The sequence below is a fragment of the Arctopsyche grandis genome, chromosome 13, assembly GCF_051622035.1.
Source record: "Arctopsyche grandis isolate Sample6627 chromosome 13, ASM5162203v2, whole genome shotgun sequence".
NCBI classification, from domain to species: Eukaryota; Metazoa; Arthropoda; class Insecta; order Trichoptera; family Hydropsychidae; genus Arctopsyche; species Arctopsyche grandis.
Window position 1 is genome coordinate 10560836 of NC_135367.1, and position 25324 is coordinate 10586159.

Below are 25324 nucleotides of genomic sequence, written 5' to 3' on the forward strand. Positions count from 1 at the left end.
CAAAATACTCATCGATACTATTATGTACGGTAGATAAATATATTTTCCATTCATGCTTCAAATTTGGCACACTTCCAACATATGATTATACCTATACAATAGTAAAGGAAACTTAAGTCAAACGTCGAATCAAAAGTCAGGTCGCAGGTGAACGCTGCGACCTTACAAGCCTATTCAAGATCAGTGTCGACTAACGAGATTTTCTCGACACATATTGGATTACACACACATTATGTATGTAGAAGCCAGTGCAACACAGTAATGTAATCCATGCAGGGGTAATCAAATCAATGGTTAATAATTTAACCCCACTAGAAGACGTACATACATGCGTTAAGTATTTATAGTCTTGCTCAGAAATGAATATCGCTAGTTTTAACAGTTTGAAACTAATTTGGCGAAATGCCTGAATACTTGCATTTAGTGCATATAATGTGTGCACAATGAAACGTGCACGCTCTCTGGTTATATTTATAGCTAAAATAAAATGCGGATTTTCCACAAACTCACTCTCGGTGGAAAATTTCGCCAAATTAAATGGTTCACTACTAGAATACTTCGAATTTATACGAATAATTTCAAATTGGGTTTTTGTCTTGTCAATTATATATATACAATTATCAAAATATTAAGTAATAATATAAGCAAGTATTTCATATTAAATGCTCTAGAAAAAAATTAGAGCACCATTTTGAGCTCGGTATAAGCTCATCGCCTTTCTATAACAACTTTCTTCAATTATTATGTAAAAATTAATCAAGGGCATATATTTTATTCCTCAAAACGGTTTGACATAATAATCGCTTTCATTATTTTTAATAGTTATATTAGTAGGCAATGTGGACTTTCAGTTATTATTACGAAATCATTACAATCGCGTTTACATACATATTAAACTTTACTATTTTCGAGGAACATTTACAATCTAGGAACTAATATTGTTTTATTTTTATCACAAACAAGTAACTAACTATTATATGAATTTTGAATTATAACTACATATGTACATATGAACATATACATATATGATACAACAAGGAAAAACTTTAAATTTTTCATACCATTATTATTAGTTACAGTCCAATTGTACATTTCGTTCATTCATGAACATACTAGTTGCAATGTATTCTGATGATTCCTTACTACATATATATGTATATTCTATTCAATGTATATGTTACAATCCAAGTTTAAATTTCGATTGTTCATGAACATACTAGTTAGTTCATACACGAACCAATCTTTCCAGTTACAGTGTACACAATATAACAAATTTATGCACAAACTGCTAGGCATTAGTTGAAGTATTTAAATTGTTTTTAATATTAGCGGAAACGGAAATAATAGCAACGTTGTAATGTGGTTTCCACAGGATTACCCAAAAATTAAAAATTGGTTGAATTTTTGGGTGTGACCAGTTTTTTCGTGACTAATTTTCGGGTGTGGCCAGTTTTCTCGTGACCAGTTTTAGGGTGTGACCAATTTCTCGTGACCAGTTTTAGTGTGACGGGTGATCACGTGTGACCGATCTAGAGCGACCGGTTGTCCTGTGACCGGTTCACATTTCACCAGTAATCACCGAACCATTTGAAGATAGCTTTTGACTTTTCACACTTAAACTAAAACCGCTAGTTCGTGTATAAACAAACTAGCATGTTCATGAATGTACCGGACCGAACACTTGAACTGTGACACATTCAATACAATTAGTCACTAATACAGTTTCAATGTACATACCTACGTATCCATTTCCTCTACAATTAATATCATATCAAGAGAATTTGTAAAATACGCCATCGCATATGATAACAGTGTATAAAAAATTATGATTGTACTCGGATGAGACCATTAAACTATCACAGGAATAGTCAAAATGTACATATACATATATAGTTGCATATATATTTTTCAATTTAAAAAATGGTAGCCTTAGACTAATATCAAAGGTTTGTTCGCTTGTTAACCCTTTGAATGCTGACAAACGTCAATCGGCGTTTTTCCAACAAGTCCATGAGGCTGAAATACGCCGATAGGCGTTGTATTTTGAGTATGTAAAAATAAACAAAAATACTACCCGCTAAGCTTTTCCAGGTAGCATTGAAAACAATTGCATTGAATATGGTTCGTGTAATCCGTGTCAATGTTTATAAAGTCTGGTTAACACCGGAATTTCTGAATTTATAACCATAGCAGAATTTCCCGATGGAAATCCCTAACTGCTGATTATTTTACATAGATTGTGGCTTGGCATTTAGATTGTGAGCATTACATTTTAACAACAATGAAGAAGATGGAACTAGTTTTGGAAAAATACATTCACTAATAGACTTCTTTTTTTATTTTATAATGTTGCAAGATATATTAGAGACACTAAACACACCTTTACAAAACTCGAAATCCTCAGCGGTAGTTATCTAGGGTAGTGATCTAGGGTTTGTTTGGATTAACTACAATTTTTATACCCGATTTCTATTGGATTTCTAAATAATTCTTTGGAAATGTTAGCGAAACTTTCAGCGGGGCGGGCTTTTAACAGAAAATACGTCAGCAATCAAAGGGTTAAAGCGTCAAACTATAACAGTTCAAATAGCTCGTGCACACGAGTTTGTCATCAATCCAATAAGTGGCTGACAATTTACGTAAGGTGCACGCGAAGCTCCTCCTAATTGTAATCTATGACTTTTACATTGACAAGAACTAATATCGACCTTGTTAATTTACACTGCCTTTCAGTACATTTTCCAATCACACTTCCTGCTCAACGCACGATATACCTATGTATGTATATGTAGATTTATGATTACCAATATATAGAAATGGTGCACGTGTAGACAATATAACCGGTAAAGTTCATAATGATCTTGAAACGGATGCCTCAGACCACTAGCTAGTATGTAGTGACACTCTATGAACCACTACTAAACTAAAGTTATCAGTGGCAAATGGAAGCATCCGCTCCTATGCTCCTCGTAACTACTGTTGACCCATGAGTGCACTTTTCCGAGACTATAAAGATCGAATCCTCCTCTGACTTTATGAACTTGAATCAAACTCGTACAATAAGTGCACAAAGGTTTTCGTCCAAATGGAACAATCAACTCCTCACTTCAAACCCTAGATCATTGGCGTGTCATACAACTTACTCCATACTCTATTCAACAAACTACGTACACATAGACAGTGATTTTTTGGGCAATTTATCTAATAGTTAGCGGGAAGGGAGTCTTTCAAAGACTAAAATATTATTAATCAATGTACCATACGGTCTATGTATAGTCAAATATAAATATATTTCCAAAATGCCACTTTGCCTGAAGAAAAAAATCTTCGATCAATATGATTTGCAAGTAATGACGCATGAAAGCGAAACTTAGGAATTTAACGCGAGGATGTTCAATTCGATGGTTTACTATAGAATTAACAATGGTGAACCCATTATTTTGTCCAAATAGAAACCAACCATCTATCCTTACTCATAACTAAACTTCGGCGCGACCCTGAACACCAATGTTCATTTTTATGGAATCTTTTTTTTTTGCTCTCTAGCTTTGTAGTTTGCCCTCTTTCCTGGAAAAATGTCCCAAAACTCAAATTTTTTATCCAAAATGCACGCTTCTCCGCCTATCTCTACTCATAACTAGTCACCGGAGCCTGAGGGGGCCGTGTATTGTTCAAAGGTTGTAAATGCATTGTTAAAGGTTTGCCGAACAATGGATAGCACTGTGACTATCCTACCTCTACTCATAACAGTCAAAACCAAATAGACGGATATTCATTTTTAGAGCAACATGCTTTTAAGGCTATTGTTAACTTCGTAGAAAACCTTTTTTTTACTCTTTTGTTTTCAGCACTTTTAGAACTTGTATAGTTATTCGGGTTTGCCTTAATGACTATCCTGCATATACATAGGTACTCATAACTAAAGGCCGGATAACCAAGGTGCCGTCTTGAAAAAAACGGACCCACTGGGTGCTGCGTATTGTTCATTGCATTGTTAAAGGTTCGCCGAACGTTTTGTTTTTGGACTCTAACTGTGTAAATAGAGCTAAACCGCCCCAATTCCTGGAAAAAGCACTGTGTCTATCCGGTGTTTACTCATAACCAGGGATCGGCGGACAAGTAGTTTTTGCCCACAAAAAATAGTTCACTATTGTTAATTTCCTAGAAAAACTATTATTTTTGCTCTCATGCTTTGAACACTAATGGTCAGGTCTATAGTTATTTGCAAAATCATTCTCGACTAGCCGCCCTTTACTCATAATTAGACTTATGATTTCACTGAAACGTCAGTGAAAATATATTTTCACTTGAAATATAATTTCACTGTGACATATACATATGTATGTACATTGATAATCTTAAAATACCATTGGATTTTCGGTTTTTCACGAATTCCTACGATTTAGTAATAAAAATAAATTTACAATTATATTTTATCAAACTATTATCATAACTTATTGTCAATTAAATCTTAAATGCTAAGAATTGGGAAAACAGAATAGAATTAATCAGCACAATCTGATACATTGATTCAAAATGTTGCCAAGACGACTTTTAGATCAAATAATTGACTTTGAAACACATAGATAATATACAAAGAATAGCACAATTGACACGATTTTATCAATTTTTAACACATCAAAGAAGTAAAAAAAAAATGCAAACGTAAAATTAATACTAGCAAACTATGCATTACAACCACTGCAATTTTATACAATTTAAAATAGATTACACGAGCCGACCAAAGTACGTTAACGTAATAAACGTAAGTATTATACAAGTTGATAATTAGGACGATCACCTTGAAAGTACACTTAGATTATCTGTAGGGTAAATATGTACATACGAATACTCGACATCTAATCTATAAAGTCGATTTAAAATGTCCATATATTGATCGGAAGGAAATGCATTCGATATCTATTACAAGTCCAAGTCACTGTGGGTACAAATGTACAATCAATTGAATAGATTGCTCATCGCCATTGTTGCCAGGTGGCAACGAACCCACACTGACTATCTTCATTGCGAAAATTTCTCGTGATGAACTCACTTTGTCCACAGTGCTACGAATTCCCGTGATACGTCCATGATGTCCATCGTCTCGCACTTCGCAGCATCTACATGGTAATGGCCAACCAGGAAAATCTGCATAAAGAAATAAAAATATATTAGGGTGTTACTTCGGCGTACCTACATACAAATGAGTTACAGTTAAAGTGTATCTTCCAGTTGTAATATATTTTGACTAGTTCGAATATGTTCCAACTAACCAGGTACCAAATACCGTTATAGTTGAAGTGTATTTTCAGTTGTAATATATTTTGACTAGTTGGAATATACTCCGTCTAACCCACGTACGTTGATTCGTATGTATGGCGAATTACATTCCAATCGGTCAAAATATATTGCAACTGGAAAAACAGTTCAATTATAAGTTGGTACCAGGAAAGATGGAGAGGTTAGGTTTTCGTGAAAAAGCCATTCGAATAGTAAACTGAGTTGGAAAGTCACATTTTTTATTATTTCGAACTCACTCTTAGAGCTATCGTAATACGGTACTCATTACCTTTATTCGCAATATCTAGCGAATATTAACGCATTATTGAATTCTAAAGCATTCGAAAAAACATCAGAGCTGTCAAAACTCGACTGTTATACATATTATAACAAAACTCAACTGTTATAAATACACTTACATTGTTGAAAGTATATTTGCGCTCGTAGAGATAACATTTACTAGTTTAATTGTATTCAAATATGAATGACCTAAAACGCCAGTTCAATCCGAAAATACACTTAGACTGTAACATGTACATACATACACGTACATACTATGTATGAAAAATGCGTTTCTGGAAATGTAGGTACAAAGTTTGTTACATTTTGTTCGTTCATGAACATACTAGTTTTCATATAAAAACCACACAAAATAAAAAATTGACTAACGAACTAGTTTGTTCGTGCCCCAATTATTAGGCATAAGTTTAAGTATTCTCAATCGTTTGCTATGTATTTTTGCAATATTTTTAATATTAGCGGAAACGAAAATTACAACAACGTTTGTAATGGGGTATCCATAGGATTTCCCTTTTAAATATTTGGTGTTCTGACATCTTAAAGGTTTTGACAGCTAAAAGTTTCATGCGACACCTGGTGAGTTTATGTATTTGGAGATATCTTTTAACTGTTAAACTAAAACCAATAGTTCGTGTATGAACAAACTTTTATGCTCATGAACGATCTGGAGTGAACATTTGGACTGTAAAATATATATTATATTGGTAGATCTATAAAAAAGTGATTCGGTAAGTATAATACAATGATATATCTAAGTATGTATGTACATATATACAATGATACACATACATATTTCGCGTCACGTCATGCCACGTCTAGTAGTGCCGCGTCGCATTGCGACACGCTGAATAATTGTGTATTTTTTTAGTAATTTGTAGCACTGATGATATTTCTTATTTTTTTGTTTAAAAATAAATAATTCTATTTTGATAATAATAACACAAAACATATTTTATGAAGTTTTTTTTAAATTTAGTTCGATTTTAAATTGAAAATTTACCAGAAAAACACAACGGGTAATCCCGATGTGCCTCCTTGGAAAATTTATACAAAAAATATTTAGAACATAATTGAATACCGGAAATAAAAAATGACCTGTGTCATTTTTGTGTGCCAAAATCCAAAAGAAATACATTCTATATGCCGGCGACATTGTTATAAAATATGGTTTCAAAATCATTTTTTTTAAGAGTGTACATATATCAAAGCAAGTTTGTATTACTTTTACAATTGTTGTACAATATATTGGACAAAAGCCGAAAATCTAAAAAAAATGTTTCCGGTTTTTATATGTAAGTAATAAAAATTTGACGTACAATAATTAAATATTATAAAAATACAAAAATTAAATTAAAAGAAAGCGTTTTTTCCGCAAAAGATAAATTTATTTTAAAAAAATAACTACAAAACCTTGTGGTCGAATTTTTATAAGATCACAAAAATTCATCTCTTGTTACTGAGTAATTATAATAGAGTAATTACCAAACTGACTGCAACAATTATCAAAATTCGTGTCTGATTGATAAAAGAAATAGACGTAGTTTCGCATAAATGATAGGATATATCAACACGAATAACACAAAATGGTTCTTTGACATCTGCAAATTCTAATATCTAACCCAAATTGACCTTAAGCCAAGTTTTCTCATCCTTTTTCACTGATCGATATGAATTATTAATTATTGTGGGTAGTTTTCTTGGTTATGAACCAATATTTTGTAAGAAAATACTACTGTTGAACAGATGCAAAAATTATTATTTTATTTAAAAATAAATTCACAAAAGGGCACAAAATTGGATGCTACTTACTATTCCAAACACGTGTGAACATACATATATACGATCTTATATAAAATGTATGCAGTAGAAACATGCACAGAGAGCACACGCTATAGTACACACTAGCAAAAATTCTGAAATAAAACATTGGCAAGCTTCTCATCATATTATATCAGTACAAATTAGCATTGTATCTTATCGGACGATTTGGATTAACAAAATTTTCTTTTGTATGCATTATCGCAGTATAATGCGATCAAAGGGTTACCTTGTTCATTATTATCGGCCATGTGCGAGCGTATCATAGTTAACACAATTGTGTAGAACTGCATATTTATATCTACAAACTCAATCCTATCTCTCTTAAAATATATATATATGTATATGCATTTTTACATACCAAGTATCTTCAAACGTGCCGTCTAGTACATGTGTACATATTTAAACATGGTTTATTCGCATGTACCTCGCAAAATAGCTTGGGTTTAAAGGGTTAAGATCTTATGAAGGAATGAAATTACGGTATTCTTGTAAACACGAATGTTAAGAGGGCTGTATACCCGAAGTCTTCATTTTGTTTCCGTTCCTTTCTTCGATATATTTATTGAGTGAATGTATATATTGAGTGAATGCGACAATATATATCAATATATATATATATATATATATATATATATATATATATATATATATATATATTGAGTGAATACGACAGTTGCGCTTCGATCAAGGTTTCGTATTCTCCAGTTTTCTCCTCCAAAACTCGACCAATTTAGAAAAAAAAATCATCATCGATATGAGAAAGATATTTTCTATGTTTGTGTGCTCGTATTTTTTAAAAAATCAACAGTTAAATAAGCACGCTGGACTCTTTGCGTGGGTGTAAAAAAGAGACGATTTTATAGATGTTTGGCGGCTTCTATAAAAAATAACTAATCAAAAAAATAAAACCACAGAAACATGCCTATGGTGGATATCCATAGCATATTAAAAAATAAGTTCTCTAGTGCCATAATTGAGGAAGGGAGAAGTGTAATACGTTTGTATGGACAAGACGCTGGTGTCCAGCCCTCTTAAATGTGACGGGTGGAAAGGAAGTAAAGTAGTCACCACCAACATGGTCGAATCGGTCCCTACAATCTCTATACTTATATCCGAGATTATGATAGCAATATGTATTATATTTCTTTTTTCGTAGAAAAAGAGTGACGTTGGCGATACTTCTGTATAATGTTTGACCATAGATGTCGTGTTTAATGTAAATAAATGAGTGTATACCTGTATATATAATTATAATTCTTAATCTGTATAGCACGCTCGTCGCGTTGAAGCAACCTGTTAGACGAGTGTGCAATTTTTACCAAAACGATTTGTAAAATGAACAGTAATTCTAGTACTAGCATTTTCGCAATAAATCCTTAGCTAGAACGTATGTACGTAGTAAAACGACTTCTGCCTCAATATAAAAGCAAACTTATAAAATTTGATAGTGCAGACAACAGACAACAGTACGTACTAACAATATAGCATACTAAAGTTCATTGTTAGTACTATCATTTAATTATACGAGTGTGCTCATATAACTTGATTAGTTCCACTAAGCAATAAAATGACCATTTATTCATACTAAAATTAGAATTTAATACTGTAAGGACAAATCAGTCAATATATAATATTTGTATGACTAATTGAATGACATACATTTTGAGGCAGAATCCTACTCTCAATTTATCTCATCTAAACGTGTCGTTTATAGTGAAAGTTTTCATGACCGTGTATGGTCAAACAGTTTGCACAATTAGGTCTGCGGCACGCGTGCATTTCATATGCAGAATGTTGTGATGAATGGTACTTATATAATCGTATTATATTTGCAATGAGTCTTCTTAATTATTATACACATAAGTTCGATTTGAGTTTTGAAAACTTTTATAATTTTCCAAGTAGAAAAGTTTTCATGAATGGTTTCTCATTCGAGAGCAGAATGAAAACTGAAACGGGCAATGATTTTTTATTTGAAATATTGAGTACAAACTCTGGAAGAATATTAATTTTAAACATCCAAATTACCCGCTTAAATATACATATGTATTTTGTTCTTCGATTTAGAATTTAAGCCCATGATTTCTAACCGGTAGGAAAATGCACCAACCAATGATATCAATTACTATCTTCTGCATGAAAAAATTCTAATGTTTTTTTTTTCGATTGATTTTTATAAAGATAACATTGAAGGTTAAAAAAATTGTTTGTTTTTTTTAATTGAAAAAGTCGCATATTATCATCTTCATAAAATTATCACACAGTTCATGTAACGAAATTAAAATATTATAAAACAAAGATAGCCTAGTTAGTGAAGTGGATACGGAAAAAAAATCGACTAAAATTAAAAAAATATATATTTATAGATAAAGATAGATAAAATAAACCGTTTCACCGAGTGATTTAGGAAAATAATTGCAATATGTATACATACATAAGTACTAATATACAATACTTTAATTCGATGCGTCCAATAAGAAAAAATTAAATAACCAAGTCATTTGTCAAGACGTTTGTTTGTATGCCTTTCACGCAAACATTTACGATTTTATTAGAAAATTAGAAAATTTAGCCCGTCGTCTGAATGTCTCACCAATATAGCTCAGCACATACTGGCAAACAGCACGTAACGAGCATGACGACGAGAATCTTTTGTAAATTGTATATGGACACATTCATGTCTAACGTGGCGTAGACGTAACAGTAACAGCAGTAGCAGACAAAATCTATTCATACTATACAGAAGTACATGTCACCGTATCGTATCAAGCAAAACCTTTTTTTTTTGGCCACTGTGGAAATATTTTAACATTTCGTAAAGTCATAGTAGCTAGCGCGCACCAATTAAAGTGTGCGTGCGCATATGAATATAAATATTCGGAAAAGTCATATTGTGTCAATATTGATACGACGCAAACAATATTGTGCCGTATCGCCGCGCCCTGTAATGTATAATATAGGTACGTAAGCCAATTTTGCCTTGCACTTGTCTGGACGTGCCTAAACGTGCGTTGCTGTATACAATGAATATAAACTGTCGTTTACGTGAGCTGCCGTGCTGTACTGTACCCGTGAACTGCTGAATAGTATGAATAGACCTCGATTTTTACATATGTACGTAGACTGCAGAGAGTCGGTATAGACATATTTATTTTTAATCAATCATGCACACTCGTCATTACAGATCGCTCCAATGCAACGAGTGTTCTATACAGATCAAGAAATATCAATTATAAATACATAATTACTAATCTCCGGCGCTGTGATGCGCCAGCTCGAAATAAATGGGTTCCTTTTTCAAATTTCTATTGTTAGCCTAGAGAGCAAAAAAAAAAAGAACAATAAGAACGCGTTTCAGCCCCCTCGTCTGCTTATCTCTGATAATTACTTTATATTTTACATTAAATATGACAAACTTTGTAAAAATTATACAAGACAAATACAATCAGCACCCACAGAGACATCTTTGGAGAAATTTGCAGCATTTATAGAAATCAGCGAAAAATCGAGATGCTGAATAACTCCAATGTTTGCGAGATAGGACAGGAAATGCCAATTTGTACTAACCATTTTAGATAAATTGGCAAACTCTGATAGACAGCAATCGACCTGGAGTCACATATCCAAGGTTTGGTCAGCAGCAACCAGCGAGAATCGAACCCGTGACAATTTTGTTCGAAAGCATTATATGCTAACCATTAGTTCATACTGCTAGTTGGTCTATATGTACTAAATTAGGAAAATACATACATATATGTGTATACATATATACGTATATACAATTATATTAAGTTTTCCATAATGTACATTTATGACCTTTTTAAAATAGAAATTGAATCAAACTTCCGTCACGATACGAAACTATGCGTGCACACCCACTCAACAATGCATGTATTATGCACCAGGCTCTAAAGAAGCGCGTGTATCGTCAAAACCACAACAATTTAGAAATTTAGATAGTCCATTCCATTGTGGACGACATAGGAAGTCGTTTGAAAAATTTATCTAAACGTCTCGCGTCGTTTAAAAATATAGACGCAACGTTACGCAACATCAGAGGTCGTTCCCTTCACAGAAGTAAAAACAAAAAGAAATAAGAAATTGCCTTAGATATTATTTCAGTCTAAAACAGTGGAAATAGCAACGGTTTTGGGTCAACTAATCAACGTTGACGAGAAACCTAATCTGATTGCACAACACCACTTTATATACAAATTAAAACTTTTCTATTATTATCATAAAACCCAAGTTATAATGCTCGAATATGTATTATGCCATATTACGTATTCGGTTGAACTTAACCATAAGTAATTGTATCGCGTAATCAGTGACCCGTTAATTGAAATATAATACTAAACGGCGCTACTGAATACAATAATTATCTTCGTAATTATGTCGATAAGTAACATAACGTAATCTATTGTTTGCGTATTCAAAATACAAATATTCCATATACATGTTTAACTATTGCATGCAACATAGGGCACAACACGCGCAAGGAGACACAAACAGCACATCGGAACACACGGGGCAGGGCGCACGGAGACACAATGCGTTCAGAATTCACTCTTTAAATAACAATTATTGAAAACACATGATGCATTCACACACTATAATGCAAATGCGTAATGTTGATTGATCGATATGGTAACCAAATAAACAGATACCGTTTACCAATATAACTGTTTTGCGATTAAATATTTATTGTATGAATGAAAACATCAGTTGAATACTTACTTCGTATACTATTTTCATGAACTTGATTATTTGACATGATGCAGAAGCAATATGTACTTTTAATCAGAGTAAATATGTACATGTATCAGTGACTTATAAAACAGGAAGAAAAAAATATTTTTAATTTTTGAATTATATGTAATAATCTGTCTTGAAGTGATGAGTGTATTTTTTTGATTTTTGTGCTAAGAGAAATATTCTAAATAGGCTACTTTTCTTAATAACATCTTGTTTGTCTTCAAAACTTAATCTTTTAAATGATTTGTCGAACATTCGATCGAGAATACAACATTCCAAAGACTTACTGATTTGTTCTGAAGGAATCGTTTCGCGAGCCGAGTCCCTTGCCATATTTGTACTGTGTAAATATGTTGTCATATAATTTGTGTGTAAATACGTGTTATTTTAACAAAAAAAATTTTTTCAGAATAATGTTTGATAGACACAAATCAGAATATTCCATAAATGCTTGAAGATACGAATAAATTAAAAAAATGTTTTGTCTTCGACAGAACGCCTATACATCATAATTTGCCAGTGTCGTGTAGGGAACAGCATTGAGTTGGCGAGTCCGTGAAAGCGAACGACGCGGCGAACCATACCATAACAATCCACTGCTACAGGTAGGGCCGATCCTGATATCTAAACTTCGCTAATTCGAGTGACCAATATCAATTTGAATAAAGATTTGAATTCATTGTAATTGAATTGTTGGTATTTTCAAATTTAAATAAATATATTTTAATACAATTGTAAATATTTTTAAAATATGATAAAATAAATTAAAAAAAAAACAAATTTTAATGGACTAGCCTAGTCCCTCTAATCCAATAACGTCACGTCGCTGGTATCTACATACATATGTATACATATTTGAATGAAGATGAGTAAAGTGACTGTTAATCTTTAAGGTCAAAGCTCAACCTCAACACTATCCCTTCACGTCGAACGCACAAACAGCCATTTTATCAATATTGCCATGTATTTGCGTTCGGCTTTTTTAAATGTTACGCAATTTCGACAAATCGACAGAATCGTATTTCACTTTCATTTTCATCACAATGAACGGATGGAGCGCGGATTTTGTAATACATCTACATATATATACATATGTATATATGTATTATACATCCGGTTCGGAAAGTATAAATCTACTGTGTATGTAGTATAAAATAGATAGATCACAAAAATAAATCGTAAAGAAACTAATGTTTTAAATATGTAGTTGTAAAACTTTTACAGTAAAAGTATAAATATGTATGTATGTACATACTATGTATATCGTCATTTCTAGAATTATTGCTTGAATCAGTCAATTAAGATAGTCATTTATGATTTGTCGTTTTATGTCTTTAAAGAACTTAAAAAAATATTTCGAATAGGGGGACTAGATTTACTTTCAATCAATGACAGCATATGTAAATGCATAATTTAATATACAAAAGTATATTAAAAAAAAACAGCCCAACTTCCAGTGTATTCCGTTTTTTAAATATAATTTATATCTGGATACAATTACGGTGCAGACCACACAGAATAGTAAGAGGCACGTGTTTGTTTTTAGACAGTTTTGGACATGTAAAAAACCGCTACCGCGCCTGATCTATACCAGGCCAAAACTCATCCCTGGAGTATTTTCAATGATATATTTTCCTTGTGTTGAAATAGTCTTGACAGTGATCGACAACGGTGATTCCCATATTTGAAGAAATGTAGAAACTTGTTGAAATAATACGATCTTTCTAATTAAAAATGACATAAGACACGTCCATTCTATCTAGGCACGCCATGCCGTATGGTTCTGCGTGTCCACGACTTTGGCGATCCGTATTTTTTTTAAATCGATTTATTTCATTATCATTTTAGCGAATAATATATATTTTTTAGAAATGAATTTCAAAATAAAGATAGTTTCAATACTTGTAATAAACTTCATGGAATACATCTAATATATAATTTCGAAAGAGACTTTGTATATGTATGTACATATGTAACCTTCGTTCGTTGGTTTGTAGACGACACATTCGAATTTTTTTTTCGATTCATAGGCGCCGATTCGATTTTTTTCGTTTCAAAGGATTCGAAGTTACCGGGGGCGAAGGCGCCGAGGGCGCAGGCACTACCGGGGGCGCAGGCGCCGGGGGTGAAGACGCCGGGGGCGAAGGCGCCGGAGGCGCAGCCGCTAGGAGCACAGGCGCTGGGGGCGCATCCGCTGGGGACGAAGGCGCCGGAGGCGCAGCCGCTAGGGGCACAGGCGCTGGGGGCGCATCCGCTGGGGACGAAGGCGCCGGGGGCACAGGCGCCGGATTCTAGTATACATATAATTTCGAAAGAGACAGTATATATGTTTGTTTGTACGTGACAGTCAATTTAATAAAAAAAACAAATGAGTATTCAAATAAATTTAATAAAATGTTTACTATTAGAATACCGAACTAAGCCGGGTAAAAGCACTAGTACAATATAAAGCTAACATCTAAAATATAAATTCGAAAACTATCGTTGGTTCGTAGAATCCGTGACGTTAAATTTAATAAAAAAGAAATTAATATTCAAATAAATTTAAATAAAACTATTCATATAAATTTAATAAAATATTTACTATTAGATTAGTCATGTTTAAGCGATTTATATTACAAATACCGAGCGAAGCCGGGTAAAACCACTAGTATTAAATAAAAAATAACATTAAATGACAATTTTTAGTTTTAGACAACGAAAAATCGGACAAACGTAAATTTTAACTATCGCAAGATGCTACAAATGCAGATTTCTACTGTAGTTAATATATTGGACAAAAGTTTTGAAAAAAAATACGCCGCAGACAATTTTTTTAATATAAAACAAATGGCACATGATTTTTGATAGAAAACTAATGAGAAAAAATGCGTTGCTGATCATTTTTTACAAATGTATCGACATTTTCACAACAATACCACAAAATTTTCATAAATTTATATTCTAAGCATCTCCATTTAAAACCATTTAATTGTACCGTCCTATTTACCATTACCGAGCGAACAGTAAACGACACTCTTCGGTGACTTACTGTAGCTTTGTTGTGCAAAATACGAAAACAGAAAAAATAACAGATGGGAAATTGATTGCATTGCATAACCACCGATCTCAATATACACACATATACATACATATGCAAACGCACACCCACTAATAAAAGGTTGCAAGCATCTGACCCGATATATCACAATTATACTAACAGGTGGCCATAACGATTGACTCCGTGACCCAACCAGAATGAATACTTCCAGTTACGGCATTTTGTAAATACCTATTATTATTACATATAGTGTCTAGAATTTTTATTTAATTAATACAAAGTAAGTGCAATAAATTGTGTTTTTTTTACGATTTTGTGCAACGTCCGCTTAAATCGCGATGGATAGTGAAATCAATTGAAATTGCGTATGATATGAATGTTGTTGATAAGTAGGGCAATTCGCATAACTACCGAACAAAGGGCTCGTCGTGCACGTTACGATACAATGATAGGTTAAATATAATACCGTTACTTTTGGCGGACTATCGTCGAAAATAGTCTCAACTGGTGATAAATCAACGCTGAAGATGTTGTAGAATTTTTGAATTTCAGACAAATTTCTGAATGTATTAAAAATCTATAGAATACCCCGATTTATATTTTATGTATAACACGAATATTTTAGGTATAACATAATATATATATAAAAACAGACGGATGTATGTATGTATGTTTGTATGTGCGGATGCGTGGATATACAACCAATCAGAGTCACAGAGGCGCACAGCCAATCACAGTAGAATGGTCGAGGAGACGCGGGGAAGCGGGGAAGTGGGGGTAGGTGTGGAGTGACACATACAAACATACACGAAGACACACATACACACACACATTCATTCATCATTTCGAATGGGTTGGATCGGCGAGCGTGTAATGCGCGCACTCAACTTTTTACGATTAATACGTGCGCGGGCGCGCCTATAAATTACCTTACATTATATTTATTTTAATTCGTATGCCAATTCCTTTCCGAAACCACCCATTGAAATCAACAGGCACAACACTAGTTTTTATCTACATTATTTATACACATCTACCTATATGTATGTATATATATATATATGTATATACCAGGAAGGCCTAACAGGTAGACCCCAATGCGCCTTCCTGGTCAATTCCAAACATCGATATACAATAATTTTAACAAAGCATCACAGAGACATGTATAAATAAATTTTGACAAATTTTTGATAATAACTTTTTTCTTATAAATCGTCGAATTTTGAGATGCTGAAAAACTCTTGAGACATTTATGCACAAATTTGCAACATTTTTATACGAATCAGCGAAATTCTAGATGTTGAAAACTCGAAAATTGTGAGAAATTGGTAAAGGTAGCCAATTTGTTGGAACCATTTCAATGAAAATCAATTAAACGACCGACCTGGAGTCACAAACCAAGGTCTGGCCAGCAGCAACCAGTGGGGTTCGAACACATGACCACTACGTTCGAAAGTATGAATGCTAACTTGTTGTTCAAGCGTTATTCGTCTCATTTAAATGAGATCGGACATAAATTGCGAGGCGTAGATTACAATTGACACATTTTCATCTAAACAGAAGCAATGTATTTTCTAAACAATAGAGGAATTGATGTCATTTTGATTATTTTTCATGTGAATTGCCACAATAGGAGTGTTGAAAAAATTCAAGGTTCAAAAAACAATTAAACTTCGGTTAATGTCAAACATTGGAAAATTTTGTTGCCTATTCAATGCGACTGAAAAATAAATAAATAATGAAACCTAACCTATAATCCTAACTCATTGGGCAAAATAAAGACAAAAGTCTTTTAGCTTTTTATAATTATTATCATCCCATGAAATTTATCACTCTTGTAACATATACAAGTGCTTTAAAGAAATCGCAATAAATTCTGCGTAGCTTATCGCCAGAGTTTATTGCACTGTATAAAAAAAAATCATTTTATCAAAATTTAATATCACTCGACATATGTATGTATGTATGTACTTAACACATTAAAACAGATAGTGCGCTCTCTATCTTTACAACATAATATGACATATGAATTTTATATTTACTAAATAAAATATCGGAGCGGTCAAAGTGGTTTCGAAACAATTTTCATCATATGTGAAAATTAATCTATCTATCCGTTTTTACACAGGCAAATGTTAAACGAACAAAACAGATGTGTCTCCACAAAAAAACTACTATCTCTCGAATATAGGTCACACAATGTATTATATTTTTCACGGCGTATATAAAAAGGAATTAAATCAATTTATCGTGCAAATCTGTTAAGAAAGCGACCGTGACCTGCATATATTTGATGCAAATATAAAACTATTCATATATATGCACGAATATGCTAATACGTTAGAAAGAGAAAATTAAGTATCTAGATAACTTACATATTATGTGTTTATATGCACATTCAAATTGCGATTGGAGCTCTCTCGAAAAGAACAAAACTGGTTTTTTAGTGACAGTAGTACATTTTATAGTACCCATAAGGTTTCTTTACGAGTAGAGTTCTATTCGAACGCATAGTCAATTTTCCCTTCGTAAAGTTGCGTAAACTCTATTTGGTCAATCTAAATCCGTATACAAACGAGTGTAATTGCAACATGTAATTAGGCTGTAATCGGTGGCGTAACTGAAGGGTCAGCAAAATCAAAAATCGCTGACAGGCATTGGCTCAGCCTTAAAAATTTTATTGAAATCGGCATATAATAAATTCATTACATATATCTAATACTAGCTGAACCCGGCATGCGTTGCAATGCCATAATAACGCATGAAATTCCCGTTCCCGTTCCCGTTCTCGTTCTCATTCTCGTTCCCGTTCCCATTTGTCGGAAAAACGCAGGCAGCGAACACATTTGAAATAACATTTGCGTTGCAATGACACTCATTCCCGTTTTTCCCGTTTCCGTTCCCGTTTTTTTCCGTTTTTTTTTCACGGTAATCTTCCCGGACATGCATACAACAAATCCTGAAAGTTCCATCGTAATCGGTTCAATGGTTTAGGAGCCTATTTGAGGCACATACACAGACATTCATTTTTATATACATACATATTGATATAATTTCGAAAGAGATTTTGTATGTACGTAAGGTTTGGTGGGAGTATCGAAAAATATCGTTGAATATTTTTTTTGGATTCAAATAAATTTAATAAAAAAACTTAATGTTGAAAATGAATGTTTATTATTTGATTAGCCATGTTTAAGCTGTTTATATTACAAATACTGAATGAAGCCGGGTAAAACCACTAGTATTAAATAAAATTAACATTAAATATCCAAGAATTGACATTTATCAAAAATTATTATCTAGCTTGAATCGTATATCGTATTTACATTAAGAAGTTAAAAATAAACGTGTTCGTTAGTTAGCGTATCTGCGTCTTGTGTGAAATAGGAAAGACGTGGTACCGCCCGCACAACTAGGTGGTAATTTTAATTTTGTTTTACACGTCTACTTTATTTACTAATTGAAATAGGAATAGGAATAGGTCTCTTACAGTAAGTTTTAGACTTAGTAATATTGTAGCGTGGACGTGTAGATCGAATTTCGGGTTTTTGAGATCGGAGTGAAAGACGCAGTAGTATGGTAGAGGTAGTTTATTGTTCTCGATCCCAGTGGCGTAACTACTATGTAGCGGGGGTAAGCTATGCTTAAGGGCCCACGGAGATAGGGGACCATAAATCGACAAAATAACTGTTCAAATTAAGACACGTATTATCGAAATGCAGGTAGTGAAAAACTATTTCGGTTTTTGTTTTACCTAGGAAAATTATTAATATGCCGGAAAATATTACAGACCATTGTTTGAATCTCAGAAAAAAATATCTAAAAGTTTTCTCAGATCAATTCGAATCTCAATTTACACATGTACTTGCATTAACAAAGAAAAATCTTTCTGAAACAATAACCATAAGGTGATTTTCAGAATTCCTTATTACCAAGTATAATTGTTTGGAGAGTGATTTTTCAGAAGTATATACCACATTCATGTTATTTTCTTACTCTCCCGTAACTATGGCTAGTGTAGAAAGAACATTCAATAAATTAAAAATAATTAAAGATTACAAAATAAATTCGATCGGTCAAACCAGACTCAATGAACTATCTTTGCTTACAATTGAGCACAAATAAGCAGTCAAAATAGACCTCAAACAACTAATTAATGTTTTTAAAAACAGTGAGGTTCGAAAGAAGAAATTTTAAAATAGGCGATTTAAATTAATAAAATTATATTATGTACCTACATATTAAAAATAATTATATTTATATTAATACTGCGTTGCAAAACCAAAAATTTGGTATTTCGATTTAAAAATTCGATGGGGGGGAGCCTTTGATGATTTTTGCTTACGGGCCCAAAATTCCCAGTTACGTCACTGCTAAATCCGTTGATTTCCCAGCTCCGAATGAAGCACGGACCAAAATCGCCAAATAAGGGTACTCTCCGCACAGAGAGATCATTGGTCGATGCGTCGTGAGACCTTATTGGTTGTTGTATACGGCTCGTTTATACGCTGAGGCCTTTTTGGCACGAACGCGAGTCAGTGGTCCACGAGGATCAATTACTTTATTTATACGTTACAATACTTAATTAATTAATAAATGTCATTATAGTTTTAAGAAAACTTTTCATATCATAAATATAATAATTTTTGCCTGGAGAAGAAGATATTCGATCAATGTGTCTTGCCAGTGATGAATTTCGGATGCGAAACTTGGGCATCGAGCACCAGAATGCTGCATAAAGTCCAATTCAATCAAAGAAGTATGGAACGCTTTATGCTCGGCATACCGAGAAGATAACGAAATACGTGGATGATATAATAAAGAAAGAAAAGAGATTTTAATGGCAATGGACCACGTATCTAGAAGAACGGCGATAGATGGATGAGGAAGTGCTCGAATGGTACCACATATAATGTAAAAGTATCCAGGGGAGGCCACAGGGGAGATGGGTGAATGAAATTTTTAAAAATGTATGGGATGAGATTGTTGATAGTTTCCCAAAACAAAGAGGAATGAAGGCGTGTTGGAGAAATTTACATCCGGCAGTGGATGGCGAATGGCTGTAAATGATGATGATGATGAGCAAATTGACACTACTGAATAAAAAGCTTCAACTCTTTTGAATGAGCCCTTCATATATAGTGGGTGTGTAGAAGAAAAGCGCAGTAAAATCATAAAATTACACAATTGTATAAAAACCATGCAAGCAAATCGCTGTTTATTATTAGCGTCGATTTTATAGACCTCATTCTAAATCTGAAGAAATTCATTATAGCGAAAACAAACACGTCTTTGAAGTTTCGCGTGAAAAAATGAGCAAATTATCCGTAAACAAAACATCGATTATGAAGTATTTGAAGATTAGCTCCTAACATTGAATAGAGGTCAAAAAAAAGTCACTCATAAATATTATTAAAATGCGCATATACATAACAAGTGCCATTAAATATCACATAATTTTTATGCAATATATTTTTAAAAAATCATGCATATGTATATATGTACATACATATATCATATATGATATATGCATAATGTTATATGCAATATAATAGTACATATGTATATGACAAAAATCTTTCTCGGTGCTTTAACAATGGTAATCAGTAACGATGTGAGTAATTAATGATAATCATGTGTGGGTGGCTTTGTGCAATATACATACATATGTGCATACATATGTGCATACATATGCACATTGCACATTTCATTTGTCGTTCCAGTTCATTATCTTCGTTGGAAAATTGTTGACAAATTGCCGCTATTTTCCATTGTAAAATTGATTGAAATGTATGTATGTACATATTTAGTTTACATACACACGAAAGTTTTTCTAAGCTATATTTATAAAACAATAAGCATTCCAATTAACGTTATCACAAGGATAAACACATGGTTGGTTGTGATATTAATTGTTGTCATTTTGAGTGTAAATAAGTTACTGTTATGTTTATAGTTGTTAAATAATTCGGATTTTAAAAAAATATAATATTCAGTGACCTATCAACAAAAGGGTCAAAATGTATAATTTTTGTATTGAATCAAAACTGAAATTAAAATTTTTGATAGATAAAGAAAGAAATCACATTCATATGGCGTCGATCCGTGGGGAATTTTTTATATATTAATTAAAAATATAATTTTTCAGTGACCTATCAACAAAAGGGTCAAAATGTATAATTTATGTATTGAATCAAAACTGAAATTAGAATTGTTGATAGATAAAGAAGGAAATCGCATTCATATGGCGTCGATCCGTAGGGGATTTTTTTAATGTTTTGAGGATTGATCCGTATTTAATTTAAGCTCTACATATCCTGGATAGATCTTGAAATAGACTTTCCCAATGTTAAGTCACAATTTGTAGTTTATCAAACAGTAAATAATGTTGTTTTCGTCAAGTTGTTTTTTTTTGTTTGTTCAAAATACCTGACTTAAAAATATGAATGTTTTCTTCGTTCTTACTTTTTATTTACATGTGCAAGAAAATCGACTGAAACGATAAAATATGCTTGCAACTCTAGAACATGGATATATAATTTTCTATTTTGTCCAATATCATAGCAAATTTAGGGATACTTTCTAAACTGTTCCAAAAATATTATATAAAAACTTTACTCTTGTAAATGTATGAAAAAATTATTTTATTATTTCTTCACACCAATTTTCATATTACGAAAAATTGTGTTTTCCATCATATTATCGTAGGTTTTTGAAACTAAACGTTTCATGCATATATTCAAAACAAAAACGCTGTTGAAATTTTGAAATTTTCTCCTAACAAAGCATGCTTTTCAATTTCATCTTTACCTCTTTTTAAATTCTAACAAAAGGGCTCGACTGATTCAATATTGTGACAAGTGACTAAAACAGTGCGTATCTGTTTACAAACAAACGTGTCGGCGTACAAATTTCAAAACATACATACATAATATTACGATGCACGTGTTTAGGATTTCACTGTGGCCAAAATTCGTTTGGTAAACATTGTCGATACGCAATTGTCGCGAAAAGTGGGAAAACCTCCGGGGCGCGAAATTCAAATTTGAATTGAAAAATCGCAAAGTTGATCGACAATCAATGAAAAGCTGTAAGAGGTGTAAAATATGTTACGTTTTAGAGGTGACGAGAGTGACCCTTCTTGAAGCCCTTCGCGGTTGAACGTAGAATGCGGAATGGCGATCTAGACAACGCCACCCCCACGTCCGACCCGCGCAAACGCTTGCACGATACTGACATCAAAATCGAGATGAGATGGTCTTTCACTGTCACAACTTGCATACAATACGGCGATCAACTACGCGTGCAAACCGTTTCGCCAGTATACAACATGTCAATTATACGTGCAATAAACTTATTGTATGTACTTAGAAACAACTATTATAACTTTTGATCACGAGGATTTAATTAAAAAAATTAGTACACTGTTACATTTACGGACTATTTTTGTGCAGTTTTCAGTACTTTGTTTACTATTAACTAATTGTAATCTAATATATAATTTCGAAAGAGACTTTGTACGTTAGGTTTGAGTGGGAGAATCCGTGACGTTAAATTTAGTAAAAAAACAAATGTATATTCAAATAAATTTATATAAAATAAAACTCTTTAAATAAAATGATTACTATTAGATTAGCCATGTTTAAGCGGTTTATATTACAAATACCAAGCGAAGCCACTTGTATAATATATTAAGGTACGATCTATTGGTTTGAATGCATTATTTTAATGACTATCGTTTGTCAAACACGCTCCTGTAATGTTTAGTCTTAAAGTTGATCCCACTCAGTGACAAAAACAATTGTCATGGAGTTGGCCCAACAACAATTAGGGACATAAGAAATTGAGGTAAACGGGCTACATCCTAAATGTAAATTGCTACCAGGATAACCGCCGGTACGAAAATCGCTCGCGCGGATTTCCTGTCGCACGAAAATTTGTCGCACAGGAAAATTGCTGAACAGAAAAGTGCCTAAATATTTCTCAACGAATGTTTTTTATACGAGATTTGGGCAGTTTTGAGCAATATTTGGGCAGTTTTCTGCTAAAATATTGCTCAATATTTGGGCACCGAACCGAAATTGAAGTATTACTAAAATAGTAACACTTAAACTTATTAAAATGGTGGATAGCGTAAGAACAGTACGAGTAAAACGAAAACTATCTATGTAGATTGTCTACATTTTCCAATCAGTCATATCAGTCAGATTTAATTTAAATTTATATATGTACAAGTTAAATACCATAGGTGTCGCTCAGGAACAACATAAATATAAATTTATATACACTCACTCGATATCGAAAATTTTCAAAATATTCGTATTAAATGAGTTAAATTATTGATAATTTCTAGGTTTTCACTTTTAGTGTTAAATAATGATATTTTTTAATAATTTAATCACAAAAATATACCAGAAATATAATGCAAATCAATTAACAATTATGATACTCTTTGTATAGGATAAATTACATTTTCAAGGTTCTCAAAATTTTTAATTCAAGAAGTGAATGTTAACTTAGTAACTTAAATTATGGCAACGAAAAACATAGCACGTATATTATAAGTTTCATTGATAAATATAATGATACCTGTGGAATTCAACAAATATTATCAGATGGATTTACCCATAGCTCAATTTGAGCTCTAGCTGTTGTTGTTAACCTTTTTAATTAATTACAAACTACATTTTGCAAAAAAATTAAAACCATTTAGACTCTTTGGAATTCATTGATATCAATACATAGTACATAAAACAAGCTTCCATTGATGTGAATGATTCTAAAAAGACAAATAAATAATACACATGTATATATAATAGTAAAATGAGCGAAATCCACCAACAAATTCTACAAAAGTTACAAGGCAGTTTACATACAAATCTGAATGCAACAATAAAATGAAAATGAAAGTAATACATTTTTCAAAATATATATGTAAGTATATCACATTTAGAAAAAAAAGTTTTATGATTTTGGTCAAAAAAACCACTAATCTAAATTGACGTCGACTTGTAATAAGATACCAAATAGATAACGCGTCATGATTATATCTATTGTTTTTATTTTTAGAATTAATACTAAGTATTTGGGGGATGTTATAACGTGATATTGATATTATCAAAAACCTTCGATTGTGATTAAATCTATTACATCAAATGTTAATATTTTTTTTCATTATAGTCATATTTTTTATACAATTAAAGCATAACATAAATATGTCATTCAAAAGTTATTAACATATTCTTTGTTCCAGTGATGGACGTTCGTTGATTTACACTAAAATGCGTGCCACTTAAAGAGAAATGGAATATTGTATTTATTTCATATGAAATATTTTTTCTATATGTACATACTAGGGTTTCTGATTTCCCGGACTTTTCCAATTCCCGGGACACGGGACGGAGCCCGGGATCGTTCCCGGGATTCCCGGGATCCCGGGACACATGTAAAATACTTTTTTTATTTCAATTTAATATATTTTTTATTAATAAAAAAATATTTATTTATTTACACAACAATACATAATATATCTATTAACTTGAAAAAATGTTATTATAAAAGTGAAATTATTTAAAGTAGCTTCTTACGAATACTAAAATATTTAAATGAGAATCCGTAAATCTAATTCTAGATTTGGTACAAAAATTTCCAGCAATGGAAAAATCTCTTTTATTTTTGGTCGAAGTTGGTTTTATTGTTAAAAGGGACGAAAACAATTTTTACTAACCTCTTCTTATTTTAATTTATCGGTTTTTTCTTCTGTCAGCATGTATATTTTAATATATTTTTTAAAGTCGAGGTTATTTTTATTTACGTTATTTTGTATATTTTGCCTTTGATAACTCCTTATTTGATTCTTCATTCATCGTCAAACACAATTGTTTCATCTTCATCCGAATCTAAAAGAGTTTCTTTCATTGTGGAATCGTCAATACAAGGATATACTCGCTTCATAATAGTTTCACCGTAGGATATATGTACATTCGCTTTTATAACAACATTTAAAGAATGTTTTGTTTGGTATAAAATCAGAATTATTTAAAATTTGTGTTAAAAAAATCATTTTTAGGCTTCTTCTTTCTTCGATTTTAATTTTTGAGAATATTTTACGATTCTTTGTGTATTTGA

At 32.4% G+C, this 25324-nt stretch overlaps 1 protein-coding gene across 1 annotated transcript in view; it reads right to left on the bottom strand.

Annotated features, from left to right (window-relative positions):
• The window catches only part of LOC143921116 (uncharacterized), a 31092-nt gene extending 8639 nt beyond the window's left edge, over positions 1-22453 (bottom strand). The window contains exons 1-2 of the mRNA XM_077444243.1: positions 22310-22453; positions 5054-5148 (exon numbers count right to left, since the gene is read on the bottom strand). Coding sequence (XP_077300369.1) covers positions 5054-5100 — 47 coding nt within the window. The 5' untranslated portion in view covers positions 5101-5148; positions 22310-22453. The remainder of the gene's footprint in view (positions 1-5053; positions 5149-22309) is intronic.
• Positions 22454-25324: the final 2871 nt, after the last annotated feature.